Source organism: Lampris incognitus, chromosome 19 (genome assembly GCF_029633865.1).
Source record: "Lampris incognitus isolate fLamInc1 chromosome 19, fLamInc1.hap2, whole genome shotgun sequence".
NCBI classification, from domain to species: Eukaryota; Metazoa; Chordata; class Actinopteri; order Lampriformes; family Lampridae; genus Lampris; species Lampris incognitus.
The window spans coordinates 35602116-35619833 of record NC_079229.1 but is presented as its reverse complement, the minus strand read 5'-3'; the positions used below and the strand labels follow the sequence as shown (position 1 = coordinate 35619833).

The window sequence follows — 17718 nt, the reverse complement described above, 5'->3', positions numbered from 1 at the left end:
GTAACTGCCAAGGAAGTCAGACATTTACCAGGGTGTCTTATGTTGTGTTCAAGACAACTCTCAAGTTGGAAACTTGTCCATGAGTCCCCCTTTTCCAGTCTCCCATTATCCTTTCTACCACCCCCCCCACTCCCCCATCTTTTTCTTCTCCCACCTTGATCATGACCGTCTTGGCAGTCCCCTGTCCACCAATCAGCAGCACAGCTTTGCCCTGTTTCATGATGGTTTGCATCAGGAAGTCTGTCCGCACGTTGTCCACATTGGGTACCAGGATGGACGAGTACTCTGGTATGTGGTCCGTCGGGTAGATGTACTCTGGAACCTGGATAGCAGGGATAAAATATAATCATTACACATTGCAAAATTGCCGCGGTTTACTTCCTAACCAATACTTAATAGAAAAATGAAAAAAAGGAGATATACCGTAGGTTGATTCAGTCAATATAAGTGCTCTAGGATGAGATGAAACCTAACACCTTACATATTACCAGAAATAATCTGAATTTTGTGATAGCAACAGTCTCAGAACAGAAGACTTTTTTTTCTTCAGATGCTGGAGGCGTTGCTTTAAAAACTCTTCTCACAAAGGGAAAATCCAATAGGTTAGTTATTTCACACTTTCTTCTTAAAAAAAAAATCTGTGAATGAATAAAATTAATGAATACTACATGCTCCATCTCTCTTATTTATTCAGCACGTGTACTTGTGTAACAAAGATATGATTAAGCAAGAGTGCCATTATAAATCCATCCATCCATTATCCATATCACTTCTTCTACTTGGGGTCGCGGGGACTCCCCGTTACAAATCAATCCATCCATCCATTATCCAAACCGCTTTTCCTACTCAGGGTCATGGGGACTCCCCATTATAAATCCCCATAGAAAAGGGTTATTGTGATAGAAGAACCACATATAGCAAAAAACAGCTCTTTAACCAAGGATGTCACAAGTTGAACAAACGACATGTTCATCAAGAGTCTATGTAAACGTGCCCATGAGCAAGGCAGTAAGCTAGTCATCCACCACGCTGTACTGGCCAGGCTTTCTCCCTCTAGTGACAAAAGGTACTGACATAATTTATATTCAATATATATGTATTTTGAGAGCAATTAAGCTGCCATATAATCATATAAATTTATTATTATTATATACGATGTCTCCTTACTTCTAATCTTAAGAGCATGTATGACCTATACCATGTTTAACTTTAGTTTACATTGTGTAGCAAATCAAAGGTAGTAACCTTTGATTTGCTACACATGACACTATGAAGTGTCTTCCCCTGTGTGAACTGATAAACTGGTTTTTTTGGGATTCCCCCCCCCCTCCTTTTTCTCCCCAATTGTATCCAGCCAATTGCCCCACTCTTCCGAGCCGTCCCGGTCGCTGCTCCACCCCCTCTGCCGATCCGGGGAGGGCTGCAGACTACCACATGCCTCCTCCCATACATGTGGAGTCACCAGTCGCTTCTTTTCACCTGACCGTGAGGAGTTTCACCAGGGGGACATAGCGTGTGGGAGGATCACGCTATTCCCCCCAGTCCCCCCCCCGCACAGTTGCCCCGACCAACCAGAGGAGGCGCTAGTGCAGCGACCAGGACACATACCCACATCCGGCTTTCCCACCTGCAGACACGGCCAATTGTGTCTGTAGGGACACCCGACCAAGCCGGCAGTAAATAAAGGCCTGTTGTTAACTGTCAGCTGATAGCAGAGGAATGTGTGGGAAGCAGGAGTGTAATGGTACATTGAAGCCACGGTTCGGTACGTACCTCGGTTTTGGGGCACGGTTCAGTATGAGTTCGGTACAAGAGGAAAAAAGCAACAAAAATCCCAAATGCATTTCTTTTCATTTATTTTGAACTGCAAACACACACACACACTCTTGCATAGGTCATATTTCTATGTAGGCTGATAAAGAAAAGCAACTGGTCCCAATCAGCTACAAAACTGAAAAGCACCTCTTATGTAAAAGTATAATAGAATGAAAAAATAAAACTTGTACTGTGTTTCAATTGGTTCCACTTAAACTATATTTAAACATTCAAAGCTTAAGCCCAACCCTCCCAAAAGACACAGGAAAACAAAACATCCTTGCTAGTAGGGAGGTACTGAGGTGACAGGCCAGGTACAGCCAGGTAATATTTGCAAACTGGCAACTTTGGTAACTTCAATATAAAAATAAAGAACCTTTCCACATACTGTAGTATACAGTTAAATGTAAACAGCAAACATACATAGGCATAGTTTTATGTTGGATGATGTCAAACAAAAAGGTTCAATAAAAAACTGAAAAGCGGTGCTCATGTTCTGAAAATACTACAAAATAAATGATAACAAGGAGTGTTTCCGTTATTCCGGCCGCGATACCTGGTTTACTGCCATGCCTTTCTGTGGTGCTAAGTTTAAGGTATGGGCACAGCATCCGATTTGTGGACCCAGTCCTGCTTCACTGACAGCATTAACATTGTTTCTAGCATTGTCTGTGGTCACAGCAATGGTTTTGGACTTCTCTAGTTCCCACTCTGCTACTGCCTCTTGTAGCTTCTCAGCTAGGTGGGTGCTAGTGTGCTGCTCATACACAGGTCGCGTTAGTAGAACTGGGTTTTTCATTTCCCAGTCACAGTTAATGACGTGGGCGGTTACCGTGAGACAGCTTTCAGTAGCACGGGAAGTCCAGCCATTGGTTGTTAGTGCAACGGCGGGTGCAGTGGACGGCTCGTGCACAATCACTGCTCGTGTGCACCTGTAAAGGGCTGGGACCACAGACTGGCTTATGTGGCCCGGGATGGGACAGTGTAACGAGGCTCGAGCACTTTTAATAAATGTTTGAAGCCAGGTTCCTCTACTACTGCATATGGGTGCCTAGATGTTGAAATGTAGATGCCAACTGCTTCTGTAATGGTTTAGGCTCTGTCTGATTTGGTATCTAGAGGCTGCTTAAAAGCAGCGGAGATAAATACTTGTCCGGTTTGTTTCTGCCTAGCTCCGGTGACTGGCACATCAGGGTGAAGTCGTTTTATATGCATTAGCAGTTCAGCAGTTGACATACTGTACAACTGCTGAACAACGCGACACACAGTCTTTGTCCGATCAGCCACTCGCTCTCCATCACTGCTGTAGTCCACTGCGAACCCAACATTTTCCCACACAGCTGATTTGAAAGTAGCAGGCGGGGTCTTCCAGCTTCTGTGTCTCATTTGCACTCGCCGCCATAATGGCGATTGACAAACAGCATTTAAGTGCTTTATCGCCACCTTCTGGATTGGAGTGTGGATCAGAACGGCTATTTTTTTACAGTGTATGAGCTATACTCTCACCGTTAGGCTGTCAGTGTGACTGAATCTCAGACGTATTCGTCGTATGGCTGCATGTACCGAACCGTGGGGAGACACCCTGGACAGGCCGGAATCATAAAATCCGTACTGTAAATTCACAAGGACGAATACATAGACCATTACACCCCTAGTGGGAAGCTCACTCGAGTGTAACAAGGTCTGAAGGAACAGTCCTGGTGAATTACAAGCTGGAAGATGAGGATGAGAGGACAACTGACCTATGAATTATTTGAGCATGTTCAGCTATCCATTAGGATGACAGTCCAGCAATAAAGATAAGCTACTTCTTCCAACCAGGATTAGCGAGAAACTCTGGGTGCATGCCATTGTGACTGTGACAATGGGCAAGTTTAGGCTGCAAAGTATAAAGGGAGTGGGCTCTGAGATCAGGGCATACACTTTATCTATGCTTTGTGCATTTGTTCACGAACATATTAAAGTGTGACAATACTGTATAAGAGATTTTTGTCTTGCTCCTTGTTTAACGTCAAAGTGGAATTAAATAACTGCCGTGACAGCATCAACAGTATTAAAGGAAAAAGAGTGTAAAACTAGTGTCACTGTGACAGGTCTGGTTGACGTACCTTATTGGACCAGTGCTCCCATTGGCCCTGTTCGTTGACGGTAAACTCAAAGATGTTCTGATCGTCCCGAGTATGCGGCAGGTCGAGAGCTAAGGCGTGGCCCTTTGAAACAAAAGAGAACCCAGTCCATGTGACGCTGCATCATAAAGGACTGTTCTATGGCTAAATATGTGTTTAAAAACTGGAAGAGAGCTGGAGTCAAATGCAACCTTCATGTTGAAAATCAGAAAAACAGAGGATGGAGCCTACAAAAATGTCCAGGTTTTTTTTTGTTTGTTGTATTTCTCCCCAATTGTATCCAGCCAATTGCCCCACTCTTCTAAGCCGTCCCAGTCGCTGCTCCACCCCCTCTGCCGATCCGGGGAGGGCTGCAGACTACCACATGCCTCCTCCGATACATGTGGAGTCACCAGCCGCTTCTTTTCACCTGACAGTGAGGAGTTTCACCAGGACGACATAACGCATGGGAGGATCATGCTATTCCCCCCAGCTCCCCCGAACAGGCGCCTCGACCGACCAGAGGGGGCGCTACTGCAGTGACCAGGACACATACTCACATCCGTTTTCCGTCCTGCAGAAACGGCCAACTGTGTCTGTAGAGACATCCAACTGAGCCGGAGGTAACACAGGGATTCGAACTGATTATTTTGGTATTTTTATACCTTAATTAGATAGTCAAAGTGTAGGCAGACAGAAAATGGGGAGGGAGAGAGGGAGAGGAGTAAGACATGCAACAAAGGTCACTGGCTGGATTCAGACTGGCGACGGTTGTGACCATGTGGCATGCACTCTACCCATTTGGCTACAGGGGCACCCCCAGATGTTCCTGCTTTATATGTAATTATAATCACTTTATTTAAATATTGGACATTACACTCTTCATATTCACATATGGTGTTGATTTATATGAAAGAATAAACTGATGTGTTGCTGACTTGAAATAAAATTCACACAACATAAAAAATTGATATGAAAAAAAAAGAAAAGAAACAATGCACCCCACAACACATTTCTCTTTTAACTCAGTTCCTGGTCTTCAATGAGCAAAGCCACCAAATATCTAGTGGGCCTTTGTGTGTGGGTGTGTGTGTGTGTGTGTGTGTGTGTGTGTGTGTGTGTGTGTCTTGATGGTACTGCACCTTTAAGAAGGCCTCCATCTTGGCCCTGTCTTCTAGCTCCAGCAGGGCTCCTATAGACCACATGACTGCGAATACAAAGAGCCGGCCCACGATGCCGTGGCCGCCCTGTCTGTCCTCCGACGCCGGGAGAAGGCCCTGAAAACACAACCGTAAGGCGGGGTCGGGGGACATCATACACCATCATTCACTATATGGACCATTTTTGGAGAACGTAATATGAACTTGATGTGAAGATAAAGTCTTCGGAGACCGTAACCATCCTTGTATTACATTATCTGTTTTATTTAAAGGGTAATTTCCATATTTTTAAACCTGGGCCACATTTTCCCATCATTTGGTGTCTAAATGACTAATAGGGACAAAAGTTTTTGGAATTGGTCCGGTATTGAGTGAGAACGCTTCAGCTGGCAGCTGTGAAACAGGCTGCAATGTAATCCTTGGGAACAATGGTGCCTGTAAAAGTACGTCCACTAAAAGTGTTAGTTTTTGCCACTGACAGGCTCAGATTGTAATTTCGAGTATCTGAAAACAACATGGAAAAGATCCCGACAGCGACAGACCTTTTTCTTTACATTTCGCTTCTTCGAATCTGTTGCAGCATCCCTTTTCATGCTGCTACTATTTGAACGCAGGGCCGGGGTTTGTTTGCAAAAGAGGAGGTCACAGCGAGTCTTATTAGACCTGACCATTCATTTGAGGTAGCATCGCCTGAAACATACAGGAACTGCCAGCAATAATTCATCTTCAAAGTCATGGCTAAAACTGAGCTGATTTCAATAATGTGGATGAGGCGTTTGAATTCGATGGCCGCCTGTATTTATTTGAGCCAGAGTATACGGACGAAGAGGTCCTACAAATTGAAGAGGATGAGGAGCGAGAGCGAGAGAGAGAGAGAGAGGGGCAACAGACACAGGAGGGTGAACCAGCTTCTTTGGCTTGCAGTAGTCATCGACCGAAACCGGTTTCACAAAAGCACTTTTAGTTGATGTACTTTAATGGGTGCAACTGCCCCCAAGGATTACACTGCAGCTCGTTCCACGGCTGCTGGCTGAAGTATTCTCGTTCAATACTGGACCAAGTCCAAAGATTTTTGTCCCTATTACTCATTTAGATGCCAAACGATGGGAAAATAGCACTCAGGTTTAAAAATACCGGAATTACACTTTAACTATCGTCTAATAATTGAAGTTCATAATTACGTTATCTGTTACGAGGATCATCATTTAATAAAATCTGTTTTCTGTATTAGCAGTGTAGAGTTGGTTTAAAGTATCGATACTGATATACATACCGTATATCAGTATCTATCAAGCTATCCGTGTTATGAAGGTGATGTGAACTGTACCTGTAAGAGGTCAATAGTCTGTCTGATGTACATACAGTCCAGGATGTTCATCTTAGGAGAAACAGCGGTGGAGACAAAGTTGATCAGATCCTGAAGGAGACAAAAAGAAAGGGGACAAACAGGAAGAAGAAAAACGGTATGCTTACCAGAATAAAATATTCAGACGTAGAAACCACACATGAAACATGCTTCACAGCATCTGTTCATTGTGATTCAAGGGAAATACTGCAAGATCCTCATCAGCTTAGTATTGCCGTTTTACAACCGAGTTGATTCCCACCCACCTCTATTGACCCCCCCCCCCCCCAACCCCAACCTGGTAACAGCTGCCGAAGAGGTCCTGCAGCATCTGGGCCTGGATCTGAGGCCGGGTTTGGAGCCAGGCCTGCAGGACGGGGCTCCAGCTCAGCACCGAGGAGCTCATGAACACCATCCCATTTCTGGACACGGTGGCCGGAGACGCGTTGTCAATGTTGTGCGGCTCAAACACCACCTGGAAAAAGGGGACAGACCCACAACCTCTTCAGGATTTATTTGATTGGGGTGTTTTACAACAGTAAAACAATTGCGATCGAGTTCTTCTTAGAAACTCATGAACTGTCAGCCACCAGTAATGGTCAATCTCTGGACCCCATAGTCCATGTTCTTACTTTCACTGTCAAAAACATTTTTAAAAGTCCCACCTTTAAAACAGCAACATACCGGGAAAGCAGACCTGGGTAATAATATTTAATTGAGTACCCTGGATTTTAGCTTCATCTCTTTATAAAGATAGTAATAAATAAATAAAGAGGTTACTGCACAGGAACAAGACTGTTGTAAAGTCAGAGTTGAAGCTTATTGTCTACTTTTCTCTTCTTTTCCAGGTGGAGGCATTAACTCACCATCCATACTGGTATTTTGATTTCATTACATGAAATAAAACTGCTTTTCTATTCAGAAAATCAGCTAAATGATGAAGCAAGCAACATGTGGCTGATGAACAACTATCAACGATAGCGTAAACAGACGGTTTCTCTGTCCAGATACTACAGTAACCTCAAGCCAGTAGCACTTTCTGAGGATTTGTGATGCAACAACACCCCCCTAGTGATGAGAGGCAGTAATACTGTTATCGGGCGTTTTAGAGGGTAACGGTTGTGACGGACAGACCTTGCAGCATGGAGCCATGGGGATTCGGTCTCCGTTGGCCAAAGTCAACGTTTTGTTGTCATCCAGAACAGAATTCAAGTTCTCGATCCAGATGGCGTCCACTGGACCATCCAGCAAGATCCATACATGTTCCCCCTGGCATACGCACACACACACACACACACACACACACACACACACACACACACACACACACACACACATTCATGAAATGACAAACATATACACACAAACTGTTTACAAAATGTTCATACTGTATGCTTTATTTTAAAATGAAGAATTATAATTTTGCGTTTGAAAACAACCTCACTGCACTCACAACACATTAAGAGAAAAATACAGTTCACTACAACATGGCATTGTGGCTAGTTTCATTTCATACAGACTTGTGGCTGGCTTGCAGGACAGAGTCAGACTGGGGAATATTCTAAAGATCACTTCTCATTAATGACCAGACACACATCCTTCACCTGTAAGGCTGTCTGCATGTCTGAAGGAGGTGTGCAAATGTCTGGATGTGTCTACGTGCATGCCCACATATTCACGACTCGACAGCTGTATACTTTTGCTTCTTTGCAGGATGTGTTACTGGGCATGCATTTGTGAATGCATGTTCCCACATTTCAACGAGTATGCATGCAAATCAGCATGCATGCATACATACATACAACATTTTGCATGCGTGCACAAAAACACGCGTTCAAGTTTGCATGCATAGAAAGTGTCGTCTTTTGCGCTTATCAGTGTGTGGTGTGCGCATGTTTGTGTATGCATGCAAGCATGTGTTTGCTTGTGCATGCGCAGCCCTGTGTGTATCAGTGTGCTTTTCCACACACTCTCACTCATAATACACACAATTTGACACAACCTTCTTTGTTTTAAGTGTCCTCCTCCATAGGGTGGAGAAGACACCGTCAGTCCAGTCGTTGGTTGCCACGTCCAGTGTGCCGAACATCTGGGGGGCGGTGATGGCTTTGGGGTTCATCCTCATCTCTCTGTGAGGAGAGCCACATTCTGTCAGCGCCTTCATCAGAGTGTGGATGCAGGCAGACTTACCAGCCCCGCTGGGCCCCAGGGTCATCATACCTGAACACACACACGCATGACAGAGAAAACAGACACACACACACACACACACACACACACACACACACACACACACACACACACACACACACACACACACACACACACACGTCTGTGAATAGAGATGGTACTGTCAGCCCTAATATCATATATTTTATCATACAAGGAGAAGATTAACACATGCCCACACACATAGATCAGTGTGTTACTACAGGCAGTAATACCAGTATGATTAAGACCAAAATTCATACATGTGCGTAGAGGTTACATACTTACACATAAGCATGTACCCAATACTGACACAACGATATGCGGGACAAATATATGCAGACATAAGCACATAAGAACACAAGCAGGCATCATGTGCACACATGAATTCACAAATCACAGAAAGGTGAATCAGTTCATCTGGACACAAGGTTTATTGAGAGAGACGTTTCATCATCATCGAAGTGACCTCTTCAGTCTCCACTGACTGCAGGTACCCCACCCTTATAAACTATAAAGTGGCATAATGACCCAAACCAACGATCCGTTTCATATGCAAATATGGGTGTGACCATTAACCAATATTACAATGGCCATGTGTACTATTCACAGAGGATTGGGGAATAGTTGTAATCACAGCATTGTAAGATGGTGACTGATGTACTCTTAGTCCCCCCGGTTCAGGGATGGTCGTTCCCTCTTAACTTCGCCGACCACTTCTTTTCACCTGACAGTGAGGAGTTTCACCAGGGGCTATATCTTTAACTATATCTATAACTTTTTTTATTTTATTATCTATTATTTTATTATGTATCAGAATACTTTATTGCAGTCTAGTCTTCATTAATATTCATGAGCTGAACTTTGACTGACATGTATAAGCAAGGGTTTCATATTTTGAAGATTTGATCTGATTGGCTGTATGTAAAGAAGTGTCTGATGACATCATGAGGATCAGAAAAAAAAGATCGGCTGATAGAAGCTGAAGTAGGGGACTCTTAAATAGAGGGGAAAAAACTGAATTGTACCTATAACACCTGAGCAGGTGTTACCTTGCATAGTTGACATGCCATGAGTGTATGGTGTGTCTGTGAATGTTCTCATTCATCCAGGTCATGGTTATCCAAAGGAGTTGAATCAAGTGCAACTGGGCTTGTTATATATCCGTGAAGACGTTTCGCCTCTCATCCAAGAGGCTTACTCAGTTCGGGCCTTTCTGACTAGACTCTAGTCAGAAAGGCCCGAGTCACTAGACGAAGCTGGTCTGACTAGCTGGTGATGAAACTCAAGATATTTATCCTCTTGGAGTCGTCAGAGCTATAGATGTCCATAGCTCTTTGTGTCCTGATGTTTACCAATGCCCGTCGCTAACAGAGCCATAGATATGAGTGGCTCTTTGTGTACCGATGTTTGGCCGCGCCCGTCGTTATCGGAGCTATTGATATACGTGGCTCTCCTGTGCTCCGATGTCCGGCTGCGCCCGTCGCCATCGGGGCTGTTGATTTGCATTTGTTTAGCAGCGACGGTCGTTGGGGGTGTTAGTTTCGACTTCATTGTTCAGTGGTCATGAGAGTCGTTGGAGCCGTTAGTGAGCGACTGTTGTTCTTGGAGGTTAAGCTTCTTGAGTCTCCTGGGTAGAGATGAAAGGATGGCATTGTAAGTGGGAGATAGGTGGTGTCGCAGACCTCCTCCTCTGTTGAGGGATGGTTTTTCCAGTTTCACATAGATGGCTTCCTTCACCCCTCTTTCAAACCATCTATCTCCCCTGTCCAAAATGTGTACGTTGCTGTCCTGGAAGGAGTGTGTCTTCTCCTTTAGGTGTAGACAGACTGCTGAGTCTTGTCCTGAGGAGTTTGGTCTTCTGTGTTGGGCCATCCGTTTGTGTAGTGGTTGTTGGGTTTCTCCTATGTATAGGGCAGTGCAATCCTCATTGTATTGTACAGTATACACCAGACTGCTGTTCCGGGTGTGTGGTACACGGTCTTTGGGATGAACCAGTCTTTGTCGGAGTGTGTTGCTGGGTTTGAAGTATACCGGGATGCGGTATTTGTTGAAAATTCTCCTGAGTTTCTCGGAGATCCCAGAAACATGCGGGATGACTGTGCTATTCCTTCTGTTCCTTTTGGCCTCGTCGCTCACCCAGTTGGTCTTTTTGGAACGTGTTGCAGTTTTCACAAAGGTCCAACTGGGTTAGCTGCAGGTGTGTGTGTGTGTGTGTGTGTGATATGTACAAAATGCAACTTGATTGATTGATTGAACATAGATGGCCTCTTACGTTGGACTCTCTGTTCACACCACTGTTCCTCCCTATCAAGGATGTGCACATACTCATCATGAAAGAGTGGCCACTGGCCTGTAGATGGTGTAGACTGTGGAGTCCTGGCCTGTAGATGGTGTAGACTGTGGAGTCCTGGTCTGTAGATGGTGTAGACTGTGGAGTCCTGGTCTGTAGATGGTGTAGACTGTGGAGTCCTGGTCTGTAGATGGTGTAGACTGTGGAGTCCTGGCCTGATATGTTAGCTCTCCTGTGTTGTGCCATCCTCTTGGTCAGCGTCTGTTTGGTTTTCCCAATGTACAAGTCACTGCAATCCTCCCATCACTTAACAGCGTACACTATATTGCTGCTGGGAGACCCAAACACGCTGCGCCAGAAATTGGTCCACCCCACAGATCAGGTTCCCTGGCACAAACCCATCTTCCCATCCCTGAACTGGGGGGGGGGGGGGGGGGGGGCTAAGAGTACATCTGTCGCCTTCTTACAATGCTGTGATTGCAACTATTCCCCAACCCTCTGTGATTTCCATACCTGGATTATTGAGCATGCATAAAGACATGAATTCACTTATTTTGGAAATGGACATAGTTTTCCACTACCACACACGCACACGCACAGACACACACACACACGCGCACAGACACACACACACACACGCACACACACCATGTCGCACACGCTGCGTCTCGTAGAGTTGCACCAGTTTGAGGATCCAGGGCGGATGAGGGATCAGACCGGCCTTCTGGATCTGACTGTTGATGGCCGCCTCCAACTCCGGATAGCCAGCTTTATCCAGAACTACAGGAGGGGTAGAGGAGAAATGTTTTCTATTAAACAGATAAATTAATCATTTAAAACAAATCAACTGGGTCCGCGGTGGTGTAGCGGTCTAAGTATTGGCTTTGTGTCGCAGTTGCCCACTGGGGACAGGGGTTCGCGCCCCGGTCTCGTCACGTCCGACTATGGCCGGACTCGATGAAGCAGCAGTAATGGCAACGCTGTCTTCGGGAGGGGGGCGGTGTCGGCTTGTGTTCGTCACATGAATGCGTCTGTGTGTGTGTGGGGAAAAAGCAGTGGTTTTTGAGACTGCTGGCCGGAGAGATGCAGTTGGCGAACACATGCAGTACGAGGGTGGGTGTTTGAAATAAAATAGGGAGCAATTGGCCACTAAATTGGAAGAAAAAGGGAAAAATCAGAAATAAATCTAAAAAAAAAACAAATCAACTAAGGAAACAACCTGTTGTCCCAGATAAGATCATGTATCTTGATGTGTTCATAGCGCCACCTAGTGTAGCGGTTTTCAAATTAAGGGTTGTGACCCTCAAGTGGGTCTTAAGCAGGGGGCTGGGTGGTTCACAGGGTGTCCACATTTTGTGTGGAGACAGAATTCGAATAAAGAAAGACAAACATTTATTTTCATACATTTTGAGTCAACTTAAACGATGCAATGATTTAGTTGTGTTTCAAAATATCTGTAAGATAAGTTTTAATATCAATACATCTGGTCTGTTTCACTTGATCAGTCAGGCCGTGACTGCAGACTGAAAACGGGAACACTGCAGTGATGAACAGAGAGGATTTCGACAGGTCATGAGAATCCACTGCTTCATTTAGAGTATGAGACAGGAAGACACCTACCAGTAGCAGGAAACAGATCATTGATCAGACTCAGAAACAGAGGCTCGTCCTCATCCATCTGGAGAGAGAGAGAGAGAGAGAGAGATTATTTAACAAAACAATTAAAAAATGACTTGACATCTTTTTAACAATATGAAAAATATTTGTCAACTTACAAACAAGTACTTAATCTACATCTTTAACATTCCCAAAAATAATCATTCAACAACTGCTCAAAACTGCAGCAAAACCCAGCTCATCCTCTATGGTTGAACACAGCACCTCTATACCACCACATGGTTGTGAATGTGTCCAGATCCTTCACTGCTTTGTAATAATTAAATCTACTTTATCCTGGCCTGGACCATCCTGCTGAACAACAGCTCAACATCACATTCTACACACTCTTCACTTCTTTTATTCCGGCTCACATAAAGAGATGTTTTTGCCTGCCCTGCAATGAAGCTCAGGATTTGGCATTTATAGTTTAAACGTTGGCGATATTTGAAACCAAAAATACATTTCCAAAAATTAATAAAATTAAATAAAAGATAAAATAAAGGGATTTTCTATTCTTAAAGACATCTTTATTACTATCTTACAGATAACATATTTGAACGGCCACAATATAAAAAAAAAAAATCAATGATACTAAACATTAATATAATAATACTATATAAATCTACTGCTACTACTACTACTTTCGGCTGCTCCCGTTAGGGGTTGCCACAGCGGATCATCCGTTTCCATCTCTTCCTGTCCTCTGCATCTTCCTCTGTCACACCAGCCACCTGCATGTCCTCCCTCACCACATCCGTAAACCTCCTCTTTGGCCTTCCTCTTCTCCTCTTCCCTGGCAGCTCCATATTCAGCATCCTTCTCCCAGTATACCCAGCATCTCTCCTCCACACATGTCCAAACCATCTCAATCTTGCCTCTCTTGCTTTGATAATACTATATAAATAAATAAATATTAGTATTAAATATATAATAAATATAATGTTTATTATTTATTAGTATACTTAATACTACATAAATAATACTAACACAATAATATCCATCCATCCATTATCCAAACCGCTTATCCCGCTCTCAGGGTCGCGGGGATGCTGGAGACTATCCCATCAGTCATTGGGCAGCGGGCGGGGAGACAGGCCATCACAGTAAATAATACTAAATACTAAATAATAATACTATTAAATTTATGAGAGCAGGATAAGTGGTTTAGATAATGGATGGATGGACTGATTATTACTTTTTAGTAAATAATACTAATAAGTACAAGCAGCTGCAGCAGCACACTCACACACATGCACACACCAGTTTCGAAAGGTTCATGTCTCGGAGGACTCTCATCACCACCATCTTCTCTGGTTCGGCAGGGTTGGATCTCTTCACTGCCCCCAGGGTCCTCAACACGGACAAGATGTTCCTCAGACCAAAGTCATAATGGACCTGGACCGAGAAAAAAAAACAAACACACACTCACACAAAGTATGTCGAATATGTAGTAATAAAATATGTCAGGGAAGTGCCCATCAGAGGTCACAGTGCAGAAATGAGGTAAAGATTAATTCAGAAGGACATTTTTGCAGCAGGTGTCAGGAAACTAAATTAGGCCACTTTTTTCCCCCAGACAATTAGTTTGTGAGCCAGAACAAACAGAGCTGAGCATGAGAGACCTCAGGTCTGACACAGTCTAGAAACCAAACAATATGTAGCTTAGATACCTCACTATCAATAGCAGTGGTAGTAGTATTAGCATTCTACCTGCACTTCAAATTTTATTCTAGATGCAATTGAAATGTCATGTTCTTATGGTGATGATGTCCCTGTTGTACTGATATGTGTCAACTACTTTGTACTTTGATTCTCCTGTTCACCGCCTATAGATAATCTAAGACACGCTTACATTAAATGTAGTCCATATAGCTCCTCTACTATGATGTGATTATGTAGCAAATGTAGTACTACTAATCAAATCAAATCAATTTTATTTGTATAGCCCAATATCCCAAATTACAAATTTGCCTCAGTGGGCTTACTTCATATAGTACTACTTTGATTAGCATACAGCAAATGTACTATCACGACTACTTCATATAGTACTACTACTATGTACTTCACTCATATATTACTACATGATAATCATATATTACTATATGACTATCATGTAGCAACTGCATTACTTCTCCTACTGCTGCTTCATATAGTATGTCGCAAATGCACTACTACTACTTCATATAGCACTACTATATGATTACTATGTACTAGTACTACTACTTCATATAGTACTATTATATGATTGCTATGTAGCAAATGAACTTCTACTACTACTACTACTACTTCATAAATTACTACAACAATATGATGCTATTTAGCAAATGTTTTACTTCGATTTCTTCATACGGTACGACTATATGACAACTATGGAGCAAAATTAGTACTACTACTTCATAAAGTACTATGATATGAATATTATGTAGCACTCTGTGATGCCAGTTGGTAACACCTGAATTCATTTACTAACTGCTGATTCTCTTGTAAGACGCTTTGGATAAAAACATCTGCTAACTGAGTAAATGTAAAATGTCAATGCAAATGAAAATGTATTTGTAAACGTAAACGTTAATGTAAAATGCAAAATCTAACAGTAAAATGTAAATGCAGTACTCGGACTACCTGTTTGGAAAGCTGCTCCTCACACAGCTTGTACAGCATGTAGAACTTGCGGCTGAGTGTCTGGTTGTCATGGAAACCTGCGCTGGCCAGTTTGACCCTCATGATGATGGCACGGTCAGGGACCATCATGGCCACTGTGCGGAACTGAATCTTCAAGTTCTCCGGCAGCTCCTGTCGACCTGCGTAGCCCGGATTCTGGAATTTTTATGAAATGTGTGTTTTTTAGATCTTTATATAGTATCAGTGAATAAACGTGTTCTAATAGTATAATATCGTACAATAATAGTATTAATCAGATACATTAGTACATTAGTACAATTTTTTGTATACTGGGAAGGCAGGGCAAGTTTACTTATATAGCACATTTCATACACAAAAACAATTCAAAGTGCTTTACTTAATCGGTATGATATATTTGTATAATTTATTAGCATATTTAGTTTATCTGCTTCAAACTGGCTACTTTGGAAAAAAAATGGGTTTCTACCTCGATTCTATTACTTCAATGCGGGATGTAAAACCAATAAAATAGTTAATAAACAATAGCAGAGTAGTCTGCAATGGAGTCTCGTGATTTAAAAGGACTGATGGGGAACAAGCTTGGTGTGCCGGGCGGCCCAAGGCGGTTGTTGGTTGGTTGGATTGTGGGTACCATTGTGAGGAAGATGCCGAACTCGGGGTCCATGTCGACTATGTCTCCGTCGGTGAAGACAAACTGTTTCTTCTTGTTCTTCTTACACTGCAGGATGATATAGATCTGCTGGGCGGCGACGGAGAGCACCGGTAGCTCAATCCGGTTAAACTCATCGAAACAACCCCAGGATCCAGACTGAGCTAGTCCTGAAAGAGACAGAGTGAGAGAGAGAGACTGGTGGGCAATAAAAAGAATTCCACCTTCCTTCATTTGTAGATTAAGACAGATGAGCTACGCCAACCTTTCCGGGTTAGCTTAAACTTGGATTTCATCAAGGCGCCCGGGTAGCGTATCAATCTATTCTGTTGCCTACCAACACGGGGATCCCGGTTCGAATCCCTGTGTTGCCTCTGGCTTGGTCAGGCGTCCCTACAGACACAATTGGCCGTATCTGCAGATGGGAAGCCAGATGTGGGTATGTGTCATGGTCGCTGCACTAGCGCCTCCTCTGGTCGATTGGGGCGCCTGTTCGGGGGAGGAGGGGAACTGGGGGGGAATAGCATGATCCTCCCACATGCTACATCCTCCTGGTGAAATGCCTCACTGTCAGGTGAAAAGAAGTGGCTGGTGACTCCACATGTATGGGAGGAGGCATGTGGTAGTCTGCAGCCCTCCCCGGATAAGCAGAGGGGGTGGAGCAGCGACCAAGAAGACTCTGAAGAGAGGGGTAATCGGCTGGGACAAACAAACTTGGGTTTCATGTCAACCCATTAAATAGACGAAGCTAACGGCAGGCAGCTTGGCCTTAAGCAGATGTGTGTGTTTTGTTGGGTTTTTTGTTGAATTTCAAGTGTTTTCTTTCACAAAGTTTAATCTATAGAAGACACAACTGAAAGTGGGATTTTGGAATAAAAAAGGAATCAAACAACTGGAAACACTTTATAATGAGTAGCTGTAATTAATAAATGAGCAATAAGGCACATATAAGCTCTTATAACACGCTTGTTAGCATTAGCTGATGACTTACAAATATTAATCACCGTCTTATAATTTTTGAATAATTGATAATGATGTACCACAAGAAAGTCCAATAAGTGCTATTTGGAAGCAGTTCAAATAAAGATACTAGCTACATTACAAGATGCATTAATAAGAGTTATTAAAATTTGTAGGCATGTTAACACGTGCTTTAAGAGCTTATAAGCGTCCTATGACTCATTTATCTACTTTCACTCACTGTAAAATGTTACCAAAATACTTTGCCCTCCAGTTGTTCAAGATAATGTGAATCTGTATTAGTGTCCCCAACAACAACATCTATCCATTAAACACACACACACACACACACCTTTGTAAATACGTCCCAGTCCTCTGTAGTCCATCTGATCAGAGCAGTTGAAGACGACCACATACTTCCCCAGACAGCGACCCATGTCTTTAATGGTCTCTGTCTTCCCTGGTGAGACACACATACATACATACACACACACACACACACACACACACACACCATAACTTTTGTTTCATAATTATATGTAACCCAAATATTAACCCCACACATCACTATAAGGTACATATGTACTGTGTACAGGCAGGTGTGTTTGCTTGGAGTACAGTGATTGGCTGTCGGCTCACCTGTCCCTGCAGGTCCTGCCGGGGCTCCGCCCATGCTCATACCCAGAGCCTGAGCCAGTGTGATGTAACACCTTGAGAGAGAGACGAGCAACAGATTGACATGATGTGAGGATGTTCTCTGTTACTCTCTGGTGGTTATAGTATGGTCTTTTTCTGTCTCTGTCTTTATGTCTGTCTTTCCATCTCTTTCTCTATCCATCTCTCTATCTCTTTGTCTGGTAGTCTTTACACTTGTCTTCCCA

At 43.4% G+C, this 17718-nt stretch overlaps 1 protein-coding gene across 1 annotated transcript in view; it reads right to left on the bottom strand.

Moving 5' to 3' along the window:
• The window catches only part of dnah5l (dynein, axonemal, heavy chain 5 like), a 113207-nt gene that overhangs the window by 48311 nt on the left and 47178 nt on the right, over positions 1-17718 (bottom strand). The window contains exons 45-58 of the mRNA XM_056299258.1: positions 17477-17547; positions 17190-17297; positions 15860-16047; positions 15208-15402; positions 13846-13980; positions 12547-12604; positions 11575-11706; positions 8428-8645; positions 7560-7694; positions 6724-6900; positions 6408-6497; positions 5063-5197; positions 3924-4025; positions 155-322 (exon numbers count right to left, since the gene is read on the bottom strand). Of these exons, the coding sequence (XP_056155233.1) occupies positions 155-322; positions 3924-4025; positions 5063-5197; positions 6408-6497; positions 6724-6900; positions 7560-7694; positions 8428-8645; positions 11575-11706; positions 12547-12604; positions 13846-13980; positions 15208-15402; positions 15860-16047; positions 17190-17297; positions 17477-17547 (1912 nt within the window). The remainder of the gene's footprint in view (positions 1-154; positions 323-3923; positions 4026-5062; positions 5198-6407; positions 6498-6723; positions 6901-7559; positions 7695-8427; positions 8646-11574; positions 11707-12546; positions 12605-13845; positions 13981-15207; positions 15403-15859; positions 16048-17189; positions 17298-17476; positions 17548-17718) is intronic.